This window comes from Silurus meridionalis, chromosome 7 (genome assembly GCF_014805685.1).
Source record: "Silurus meridionalis isolate SWU-2019-XX chromosome 7, ASM1480568v1, whole genome shotgun sequence".
NCBI classification, from domain to species: Eukaryota; Metazoa; Chordata; class Actinopteri; order Siluriformes; family Siluridae; genus Silurus; species Silurus meridionalis.
The window spans coordinates 4300434-4312829 of NC_060890.1; the positions used below are offsets into that span (position 1 = coordinate 4300434).

A 12396-nucleotide genomic window follows, 5' to 3' on the forward strand; every position below is an offset into this window, starting at 1 on the left:
GCACGAGCACTTCAAAAGCGTAAGTACATCACTGGAAGACCACGTGAGATCAGGAAGACAACGTGAGATCAGGAAGACCTTCGACAAGCTCAACCCTTGAAAATGTGGAAACCCTTCGGCAACTTGTGCATGATGAATCGTCGGAGAACGATCCACATGATATCACTTCCGCACCCACTCTACTCCTGTGAATTTCGCCCACTTCCCAAAGATCCAGCTTAAAGGTCGCCATTTTGACACCGTTGCAGAGATCCAGCGTGAATTGCAGAAGGTGCTTGACATGCTTCGAAAAGAAGACTTTTAGGACACATTCCAGAAATGGCAGGAAAGCTGGGAGCGCTGTATTGCTGTGCAAGGAAACTATTTTGAAGGTGAAAGTGTGTAAATTTAGATAAATACGTCTCGAAACTTTTTTGATGCCACCTCATAACTTTATTTTACTAATAATAGTTAAATATTTTCATACACTCAGACTAAATATTTTAACAAGAGCAATAGGATGAGTGTTATTGACAAGTATTATAATCAGCACTTCAGCACTTTAACGAGAAAAGAATGCAAAAGAGGATAAGCATTATGTGACAAGATCCTTTTAAATTCTACTCCAGCTGGGTTTATAATCACAGGGTTCTAAGACCTGCTAGCATCTAAATAAAAAAACTATAAAAAACAGTGTTTCTGTGGGATTAAACCAGGTTAGCTAGTTTTCACTTGCCATATGCATCAATGAGTCAATTGTTCTTCCTCGGACCACTTGTGGTAGGTACTAAGGGGCTTTCAAACGCACCAGCATTGTGAACTGCTGCCTAATATATATCACCTCCTAGCAGATATCTTCAGTGGGTTCATTAGTATGGCTGATAAGGAGGTTGTAGCTTAGTGGTTAAGGTATTGGATTTAAGCGCTGAAGCTCACAAGTTCTAATCCCACCCACACCATCTGCCGCTCCTGAGTAAGATCTTTAAATGCTCAGTTGGATAAATGAGATCAATGTAAGTTGCTTTAGATAAGGGTGTCTTGTAAATGTATGTTTGATTCTTGAACAAAAAAATAACGAAAAATGTCTTCTAATCTTCAAATTAAAGCAACTAAAGTATTTCTCTGGATCGTATATTTTTTCACATCTAGCTCATCTCCTCCAATCCCATTTCCTCCAACCTATTAGCCATCATACTGAAACGTATGCTTCGTGTTGAGGCTCTGCATGACGTGTTTTCACAGGAATGCAACGTGCAATAAAAACGTGTTTAGAGATTTGCGCTAACAGCTTCAGCTCTCTTTATTGGAAAAATGGTGCCAGTACTCACAAAAAATTAAAAATTCTAAATCATGGAAAAACTGTCCATCACACCAAAGATTTTTGTGTACAATAATTACAATAAAAAACGTGAGAGAAAAGTTTTATATGGAAAGGAAAAGTTTTAGTAACTCATCATAAATTATATCATTTTTACAATCCGAAGTGTACTGCAGTTGTGAACACGGTTGTGTTTGTTTGCCTGTCTGTCTATATTAATATTCCTTACAAAGGTAATAAAACATACTCTTTCATTTTTTATTTAAATTATTTAATAGCATGCAGGGTTTTAATGGATATATACAGGCTTTATTATTATTATTATTATTATTATTATTATTATTATTATTATTATTATTATTATTTCGTCCATGTGTAAGTTTAAGTTTAAGTAAAAAATCTATGAAATATGACATAATATTTTAAGAATAAGTGCATGAATGAATGAGTGCATGAAGGAATAATTTAAGGAATTAGTGCATGAATAAATGAGTCCATGAATGAGGAATGAGTGCGTGAATGAATGAGTGCATGAATGAAGAATGAGTGCGTGAATGAATGAGTGCATGAATGAAGAATGAGTGCATGAATATGTGCAGAATTAATGAATGAGTGCATGAATAAGTGCATAAATAAGGAGTGCATGAATGAATCAGTGCAGGAATGAGGACTGAGCACATGAATGAGGAATGAGTGCATGAATGAGTGCAGCAATGAGGAATGAGTGTATGAATGAATAAGGGCATGAATGAGGAAAGAGTGCATAAATAAGTGCAGGGATGAGGAATGAGTGCATGAATGAATAAGTGCATGGATGAGAAATGAGTGCATGAATGAGAGAACTGAATGAGACTTTTTCATGTGTCACTCTGCCATCATATGTTCACTCCTCCTCTGGTCTCGTGCAGAGAGAGGAAACAAGTGTAAGAAGCACTTTATGCTGCGCGCGAGCCCGTAGGAACAATCCCTCCTGGACTGCAGGAACATCAGCCAGCACCCCCCCACCCACCCTGGGTTCTCCGACCTGACTGGACTGTTCTGCTGGACCCTTCGGCGTTCAACAATGCGGTTCAAGTTCCTGCACGCGCTGCACGTGGTTTTGCTGTTGGACCTGGTGGAAGTGAAGCAGAGCGACTCGGTAACACCGGAGCAGGACGCGCCGAGAGACATGAGGAGTGTCCACATGTTCAAACTGTACCATCAATTCAATAAGGAGCGACACTCGCACCGGGACCAGAACACGGTCAGGAGCTTCCAAGCAGTGCAGGGTAAAACACTTTATATACTGTGTGTGTGTGTGTGTGTGTGTGTGTGTGTGTGTGTGTCACTCTCGCTCTCTTTCTATACAGTATATATATATATATATATATATATATATATATATATATATATATATATATATATATATATATATAGATAGATAGATATAGATATAGATATAGATAAAGATATATATAGATATAGATAGATAGATAGATAGATAGATAGATAGATAGATAGATAGATAGATAGATAGATAGATAGATAGATAGATGGTGGGAAACCTATAAAAACTAGCAAAATAAAATAACAAAGTAATAATTAAACAAATGTTAGACATTGACTGTACATATCATATATGTGTGATAGATATGTATGTATATATGTATGTATAATAGATAGATAGATAGATAGATAGATAGATAGATAGATAGATAGATAGATAGATAGATAGATAGATAGATAGATAGATAAAGTTACAAATATAAAAAAAAGGAAAAATAAAATAAAGTAATATTTAAAGAAGAAATTTTAGACAATAACTGAACAATATTGTGCTAATATTGACTATTGACAGTGACTCTACAATGTTTTTTTATATATATTTAAACATAACTATGTTGTAATATTATAAAAAAAAACAATTTTATGCAATTTATACATTTCTTACACTTTCGCACAAATTAGTTTTTCTCAGTTGCTTTGCAGCATTTCCCGAATCAGCCTTAACATTTGCAAACTAGTAAGTGCATTTCTCAAAGCAATTTGTACAAACAGCACCACACATTGGATTTCTTGCAAAAGCCTCTACTTTTCTCAAAATCATCAGTTCATCTCTCAAAAGTAAGTATGTGTTTCAATGAACATGTCATTGCCATGAAAATAACAAGTCCTTTTGTTATTATTCACATACAAGATCGTCAAAAAGTTTAGTCATGTCAGTATGACGGCGCACAGTTTCAGTATTTTCGGTGTTTTGCTCTGTCGCTAATTGAAGGTTCCCGAGATTCACCTTTGACCTGTTTTAAAGAACTAGTTGATCATTGGTTGATCTGATTCCTCACTCGCCCTGTATATTAGTCAATTCATCAATTTAAGTCACATTTACAATAAAAGTTTAATAGAAATTTAAGATTGACAGATGATGAGAACTGGTTTAACCTTTTTGCATTGAAAGAATTATGCAATGAACTGATGCCGAGATGTTTTGGTGGTTAAGAGTATTCAGGTGAAAACCAGTATAATATATTTTTATCAACATAAACAACTGATAATGTAGGAAACAACAAACAATTGTACACAATCAATGAAATTAATGTACAAAAGCATTCACAATTCACAAGCATTCACAAGAATTGATTTTTTGGTGTATGATGTTGAAGTTGAACAAGTAGTTTTAAGAATTTCATTACTGATCTGAGAAATGCTCCAAAGCAACTGAGAAAACTATAAAGTGTGTTCACCTCAAACAAATGCACAAACTACACACAGGAGATTTATTTGCATTATTTATTTGCACAGTAAATGTTTTTGCTTGATTGTTTGTTTATCTCTGCTCATGAGCTTTTCAGTGTAACAGTGTCTAATTTTTAACACAACGCCACCATGAACACATCGAATTTGTAAAAAAAAAAAAAGAAAACAGTTTGTACCCTACTCACTGTTTTTTTATCACTTATTTCAGTGTCCTTCAACACCAGTGTCATCTTTCACTTTAATCTGACTTCCATGCCTGAGTCAGAGGTGATCCTCTCAGCAAGCCTACATTTCCTCAAGCAGCACAACCGGCCCTTGAGCTGCCGACGTTCCAGAGGCTCCTCGTGTCACAAGCAACACCTTTGACCCCTTTAAAGCTGGTTTTCGAGGGCTGTCTCAAAACACAACCTTCCCAGCCTTTTTGGGTAACGTCACATTGTCTCCTCATAAAAAAGGACACTGGCAGATGTCTGACGTGTCCTCGGTTGTCCAATGGGCTCGTGCTCGAAATGAGCTTTTACTTTTGGTGGAACTTGACTCTGGAGAGAAGCCACAGGATCGCATCCCACCTTCCATCTTGCCTTATATTCTTGTTTTTGCTAACGACCTGGCCATAAATGAACCGAACAGCATCGCTATGAGCTTACAGAGATACAGCCCTGTGGGAAAAGAGAGAGCAAACAGACCACCCTCGGTCACTCCGAGCTCCAGGATCAGACGAGAAGCAGAGCACTTACAGAATTTCCTTCCCAACCTCCAGTATGACGATCAGAAAAACAAGCAACTATGGTACAACACTTACTTTGCTTTAAAACCCAAAACCTCGTCCAAGAGTCACTCTGCGAGACAAGGTCCTGAAGTCCGGACAGGAGGAAGTGTGACTCGGGAACTGAGCTTCGATAAAAGGACCATGAAAAAGGCTCGGCGTAAGCAGTGGAGTGAACCACGGGCATGCGCAAGGCGTTACCTGAGAGTGGATTTCGCCGATATCGGCTGGAGCGAGTGGATTCTGGCTCCCAAAGCGTTTGATGCGTACTACTGTGCTGGAACCTGTGGATTCCCCATGCCCAAGGTGAGACCCGAACTAAACATTTAGTAGTGAAGAATATATTAGATTACTGTTTTTTCTCAGTTGCTTTGGAGCATTTTTCAAATCATCCATAATATTTGCAAACCAATTTGTGTCAAATGAACAAATGAATGCTTTCAGAATAACAAGTCCTTTTGTCATTGTTCACAAATAAGATCTTCGAAATGTTTTGTCATGTTGTCAATATGACTGTGCACAGTTTCACTTTTTCCTGATTTAAACAAAAGGAGGAATTTCTTCAGCAGCACAACTGCATTTATTTGATTGTTTATTTGATTTGTATTGGTTGCAAGAGACCGGAAAGGATTTACATTTTTACTGTACTGTACAAGTGTTTTTGTTCCTGGTTGTTCATCCATTTTCAGAAATTGTAATTCTGTGTTTTGCTCAGTCGCCAATCGAAGGTTCACGAGATTCACCTTTGACCTGTTTTAGAGGACTCTTTGATCATTGGTTGATCTGATGCCGTTCACTCGCCTTCATTAGTGACATTCAAGATTCTGCACAATTCATTGGTTTCGGTCACATTTACAAAAAAAAAATTTTTATTAGAAATTTTAGATGACAGATGATGACAACTGGTTTAACCATTTTACATTCAATGAATTATGCAATGAACTGATGCTGAAATGTTTTGGGGGTAAAAACTATTCAGGTGAAACCAGAATAATATATTTTGATCAACACGACATAAACAACTGATAATGTAGGAAACAGCATATAATTGTACACAATCCATTAAATAAATGTACCAAAGCATTCGCAATTTGATCAAAGCAACGAGAAATGTTTTTATGATAAGCACAAGAGACTATTCACATGATGTGAATCCAAAGCAACTAAGAAAAAAGTTAATCCTCATAACATCTAGGCAATGTTTAAATCAGTTATCATAATTTGTCAAATTTCTATTAACCTTTTTTTTTGTCTTGAATTGATAAATTCTGAAGAGGAATCTTGAATGTCACTAATGAAGGTGAGTGAACGGCATCAGATCAATCAATGATCAACTAAAATATTTTCCTAAACAGGTCAAAGGTTAATCTCGGAATGAATGAAGAATGAATGAATGAAGAACCAGAAAAAGAAAGTGTTCGGTCTCTTAAAATCAATATCCCACATACAGTAAAGTGTACATTTGTGTACACTGGAATCTAAACAGTAGTTTACATCAGGACATACTGACAACATGACCAAACATTTTGTTGTGTGAACAATGACTAAAGGACTTGTTAGGAATAACAGGTCCTTTCCTGATGTAAACTACGGTTTGGATTCCACTGAGGCTGAATTTCTTCTGTATTGCCTCTATGAATTTCCACAGCACAAACGTACACATTACTATATGTGGGATATTGATTTTAAGAGACCGGACAGGATTCACCCTTTTACTGTACTAGTTTTCTCTCTTTTCCGTCTGTCGCCAATTAAAGCTTCATGAGATCCAGCATTGACCTGTTTTAGAGAATATTTTAGTTGATCATTGGTTGATCTTAATGCCGCTCACTCGCATTTATTAGATGGTTTTGACATGTTCATTGACACAAATACTTACTTTTGAAGAATTTTGAGAAAAGTACAGGCTTTTGCAAGCAATCCTGTGTGTTTTCCTGTTTGTACAAATTGTTTTGAGAAATGTAGGGAAACTGGTTTGCAAATATTAAAGATGATTCAAGAAATGATGGAGAGAACTAACACTGACACTACTCTTTATCATTCTAGATCTTCTCAGGGCTTCAGTTTACACTTAATCCAGCAATATATTGCATCTAATATTTATTTTTGAACAAGCCTTTAACTCTCACCTCACATCTCTATCTCCAGGTGGTCCGTCCTTCGAACCACGCCACTATCCAAAGCATCGTGAGGGCAGTCGGGATCGTTCCCGGCGTCCCCGAGCCTTGCTGCATTCCTGAGAAAATGAGTGAACTCGCTGTGCTGTTTCTTGATGCCAGCAGGAACATGGTGCTCAAGCTTTACCCTAACATGTCTGTGGAGACCTGCGCGTGTCGATAAACGCGAATGCAGTGGGAGTTTTGGTGTTCCGGAGACCACGGACAAGCCTTCAGAAGCTACCAGGAAGGCAAACGATATATTAGATCAGGTGTGATCATGTTTGACACACAGCTCAATGGTGGATTATAAAGTTGTATAAAAGAGTGTATACATTGTAAGTTTATTCCTAGTGAACAAGGAAAGTTTCTCCCTGAGACTCCTAATTATCTAGGTGGCACCGAATGAATCTAAGACCTATGTAGAATGATGCTGTGTGTATTTACAGGATGTTTTTATTTTTTCTGTTTTTATTTTTTAATTTTTATTGATGTAAATTATACAGAAAAAAAAACTGTAGAAACCTTCTGAAATCTCACTCAGAATTTAATAACAAGCAGCGAAATCATCTCGTGAATATTTTGCAAACATTATAGCCCCCTAACATCATTCTTTTCATAGGAAAAATAGAAGTGGATTAAACAATAAAATATACGAATGCTTTGTGAGAAAATGCTTATTTGATTCAAAACATAGCACGAAACAATGTATTATACATGGATATACATGGATCAATACCTGATACACATGTTCATCTCTGGGAGATCTGCTTCATATCAGAAAATGTATTCAGACCAGAGGACGCCTGGACACTGGAGTGGTGCAATGCTGCTGCCACCTAGTGCCTTTTTCCAAATTCAGAAGGTCCAGTTGAATATCTAAATATGAACACTTACATTGAAACAATATTTAATGAAATTAATTTTTATTTGTAGAGCTGTTCTAACAATAGACATTGTCTCAAAGCAGCTTTACAGCACTAAAGAGGTTATAAAGTAGTATTAAAGCCTTTATAAATGTAGTGCCTATAAGTTTATTTCTTATAACTGTAATTTTGTCCTTATTTAGTGAGCCAGTGTCGACTTTGACAGGAAAAAAAAAACCCTGTGATAGCTTGAGGAAGTAACCAGACTCAAAAGGTAACCCGTCCTCATCCACAACACTGAATGTCTATTCATTACAGTTCCATCATTGTTGAGCTGAAATGTTCAGTGATGGGAGCTGTTCATTCAACCTGTGGTCCTGAGCCATTGTAATAAACTTGATATTCATTTTAGTCCAAATCCATCCTCAAAATCATCGAGTTGCTCAGTAACTTTATGAATCTTTAGGCTGTTGATGTTGATGTGGATCCATTTCCCGCTGCACAGAGTGGTCTCCAGTCACCATTTCTAGATTTTTGGTCTAAGTAGAGAGTTTGACACAATTTCAAAAACCATTTATAATTATTAAAGTGAAGAACAAGACTATCTATCTATCTATCTATCTATCTATCTATCTATCTATCTATCTATCTATCTATCTATCTATCTATCTATCTATCTATCTATCTATCTATCTATCTATCTATCTATCTATCTATCTATCTATCTATCTATCTATAATGTTTAGAAAGATAGACGGATGGACGGACAGACGGACGGACAGACAGACAGACAGACAGACAGACAGACAGACAGACAGACAGACAGACAGACAGACAGACAGACAGCAAAAAAGAATGGGTCATAGGGGTATTCCATAAAATATTTACAAACCATTGAATTGTGTACATTTGTATGTATGGTAAAATGAAAAAAAAACAAAAAAAAAAACATACGTTCAGTATCCAATACTATAAAGTTTAGAGTTGAGTTTTTTTTACACTCATTTTACCAGTGTGTGTGTGTGTGTGTGTGTGTGTGTGTGTGTGTGTGTGTGTGTGTGTGTGTGTGTGTGTGGTGTACTGGGTTGAAACCAGTAAAACTCAGTTAAAGAAGAGAAATGACTCACACAGTGGCACACATGCAACTCCAATTTATATTATAGTCTTGGTTCAGGCAGGATCCTGCACTCATACACACCTCTGTGGATGTGTGTATGGTGTGTGGGAGGAGTCATGAAATAAATTGTATTCCAATTTGTTCATGAATAGAATTCATTTCTTTAATTAAATATATTCAGATGGGGAAAATGGTAGCTTAGTGGTAAAGGTATTGGACTTTGGACTTTAAAAGTTCTCCTAGACCCCTGAGCAAGGTCCTTATCCCCTTAGCTGCATAGTTGTATGAATGAGATAAATTTAAGTGGATCTGGATAAGGGCATCTGCCAAATCTGCAGATTATATGTTCAGTTTTTTATCAATTTCTCATTTATCTGAGCTTGTAGTCTATTCATAGCCTTATATTTACGAGGACATTCCTTTGAACACAGAACCCGTCCTTCCATTCCAATTATGTGATTAGGAAACAAAACATAAATTGGTATGACAGTACACAGGCCAATGTCCTTAATCCCATGAACCTAACAACTGGCCAAATCCATGAATTCAAAGCATGGAAAAAGAAAGCATTAAAAAGTTAATAAAAATGGATCTGGATTACTAATTGACCTTTGCTCTTCATCAAATGTATTTTTTTTTTTGTATATGAATTTTTTATTTACTTAAATGGACCAAAGGATCAAAAATCAAAAGGCAAGAAAGCAAAGTCAAAAATTCTACAGCTGACCCTGAAGGGGGATCAACATTCTTGTGTATCCTTGTGCACTCATTAGCCTCGCTAACGTCAGTGAAATGTTTACAAAAACTTCATTAACCACAAGACCCCGAAGGATAACAAACCTTAAAACACAACATCAATTGTCCAGATAAGAAGAGCCGAACTGTTGCTTCGGTCATCTCAAGCATGCGCTGTTTAATGTACGAGTATGAGAGTGAAATTTCGACGTTGAAAAAGCCAGATGTAAAGCGCAGAGCTAGAGAACAATGTGGGATTTCGTTATTTCTGGCTTCACCTATGCCTCATTTCGATTTGGTTCTGTGACGGGAAACCGATAACCCGAGCCACTCGGCGAAAAGACGGAAAGATCGATCTGGAGGACGCTCTGGAGGACGCTCTGGAGGACGCCCTAGAGGATGGCCTAGAGGAGCGAGACAGCTTGGAAAGCTTTTCGGAGCCTATGAAAGCAAACTTTCTGAAGATGCTGAAGCTGTCGGGGGTTCCTGAGGAAGACAGGAAAGTTCAACCTCCTCCATTTATGATGGAGCTGTACAACAAGTATGCCTCGGATATGTCCTCGGTTCAACGTTCGGTTGTCATACGCAGCTTTGTCGTACAAGGTAAGGTCACATTTTGAATGGCACACAATTAACTTTATGTATTAGTGAGCTATATTAAGGTCCTTTTTTGTAGGATCTCATATATTAGGGCCCTTATTATACCAGTAATTCCTTAAACATTGAGTTTTCTGTTCTCTGTAATCATTTATGATCTTGTGAAATTCCTAGTACTGAAACATTGGCGTGGCTATTATCGTTTGGTTTATTTCTTCCACAGAGGTGACCGTTATCAGTGAGAATAAATCTTCACACAGGCTCCGATTCAATGTCTCAATCCCCCGCTATGAGGAGGTCACCGTGATCCAACTCCGACTCTTCATGCTATGGCGAAGAAATCACTCATCCTGCGAAGACAGTCTGACTTCCATTAACGTTTATAACGTGGTGCAGACAAAAAAACAAGAAACGTCGCATCTCCTGGACAGGAAGGACATCCGTGACACGGGGCACACATGGGAGGATTTTGATGTGACGAGTGCCATTCAGAGCTGGCTTTATTCGCAGCATGGAGTAGGCGAACTGGAAGTCGAGGTGAAGAGTCAAGGCTGTGCAGCCTTCCAAGGCGAAGGCTACGAGATCTTCCTGGGTTTGGCGAATGCCACCTCGCCTGTTTTAATCGCCTTTTCGAATGACCTTGAGAAACGCAAACTCAAAGCCAAAAACGAGGTGCAAGAGATGATGACTCACGAAAACAAGAAGTTTCTATGGAGCACGGACGCCTTCGAAGATGAGACAAAGCACCATCAAAGAACAAAGAGGCACGCTGGTAAGAACTACTGCCGGAGAACCTCCCTGAAAGTCAATTTTAGGGATATCGGATGGGATAAATGGATCGTCGCACCCCCCGAATACGATGCATACGAATGTAAAGGCGTGTGCAGCTTTCCTCTTACAGAAGATGTGACCCCTTCCAAGCATGCAATCATTCAAACTTTGGTCAACCTGAGCAACCCGAAAAAAGCCAACAAGGCGTGTTGTGTTCCGACAAAGCTGGACCCTTTAACCGTTATGTACCAAGAGAACGGCATTATCACCGTGAGGCATCTTTATGAGGAGATGAAAGTGGCGAAATGCGGCTGTAGGTAGTGAGAAAGAAAACAAAAATCTAACTATGATTATGCTGCTCATGTTTTATTTTTGCTCTTTTTTTTTTTTTTTTTTTTAAATGGAGGCTTTAAGTTAAATATCATTTGTCCATTCAGCATTAAAACACTTCAATCATTTAAAAAATAGGGGGGAAAAATTTGCATTGTTATGTTTATGTATTCGACATTAGCCTTGAATTCCACACCATAGCCTTTTACCTTCTTTTATTACTTTGGATTATTATGGCTGCATGGTGGTGCTGATTTTAATTGACTTTCATTATCTTTGGTGAGATTTTCACGCTGGACAGCGTCACATCGAATCCAGATACACAATACAGTCCACCATGCACACACATATTCTCCCATTCATTCACACTTAGGGCAATTTTAAGTAGACAGACCACTGCCTGGCATATTTTTGGGGGACGGCAAAGGAAACTGAAGAACCTGGAGGACATGCAAATCTAGACAGACACTAAACTGACCTTCACCAAAACTTATTATGCAGTAATGAATCCCAGTGTCGCACCATTCCATGTTAAATTAATCATTCACTATATGAAGTTATATTTATTTACCCAGTTTTATACTAAAACACTAAAAACTCTGTGTGTGTGTGTGTGTGTGTGTGTGTGTGTGTGTGTGTGTGTGTGTGTGTGTGTGTGTGTGTGTGTGTGTTGCTCCTTGGAGAATATGTAATTAGCGCCCTCTACTGAGCAAAGAGGGGATTAGATGGAGATATTAGCCTCCTACATGATTCTGATGTGCAGTGAAATAAGTCTTAATAATAAAATCTATTTAATCCCAAGCATCTCTTATGGAATTCTTCTTTTCGGTTTATCCACGCTTGCATTTATACAGTTTTTATGTCTACCCTATTTGGTGCATTTAATAGGGATGTAAGATCCATGTGATGCATTGATATTTGCATCAGTAAAAAAAAATTATATATATATATATATATATATATATATATATATATATATATATATATATATATATACACTGATATACTGATATATACTTGACTGG

The 12396-nt window shown here is 37.6% G+C and overlaps 2 protein-coding genes across 2 annotated transcripts; both read left to right on the forward strand.

Moving 5' to 3' along the window:
• Positions 1-2153: 2153 nt before the first annotated feature.
• gdf10b (growth differentiation factor 10b) lies at positions 2154-8352 on the forward strand. Its single transcript, XM_046854223.1, is given in 4 exon segments — positions 2154-2565; positions 4242-4386; positions 4388-5105; positions 6948-8352. Coding segments are annotated over 4 exon segments (1260 nt in total). The 5' UTR covers positions 2154-2360; the 3' UTR covers positions 7140-8352.
• gdf2 (growth differentiation factor 2) lies at positions 7146-12126 on the forward strand. Its single transcript, XM_046853831.1, has 3 exons — positions 7146-7227; positions 9911-10276; positions 10494-12126. Exons 1-3 carry the CDS (start codon positions 7146-7148, stop codon positions 11360-11362), a joined length of 1317 nt encoding a protein of 438 aa, XP_046709787.1. The 3' UTR covers positions 11363-12126.
• The last annotated feature ends 270 nt before the right edge of the window (positions 12127-12396 follow it).

Bases quoted from the DNA above. Each gene is read 5' to 3' on its own strand.
- gdf2 (XM_046853831.1), top strand. From the start codon at position 7,146: ATGCAGTGGGAGTTTTGGTGTTCCGGAGACCACGGACAAGCCTTCAGA. The intron at 7,228-9,910 runs GTGTGATCATGT...TGTAAAGCGCAG, and splicing joins CAAACGATATATTAGATCAG to AGCTAGAGAACAATGTGGGA. The intron at 10,277-10,493 runs GTAAGGTCACAT...TTTCTTCCACAG, and splicing joins ACGCAGCTTTGTCGTACAAG to AGGTGACCGTTATCAGTGAG.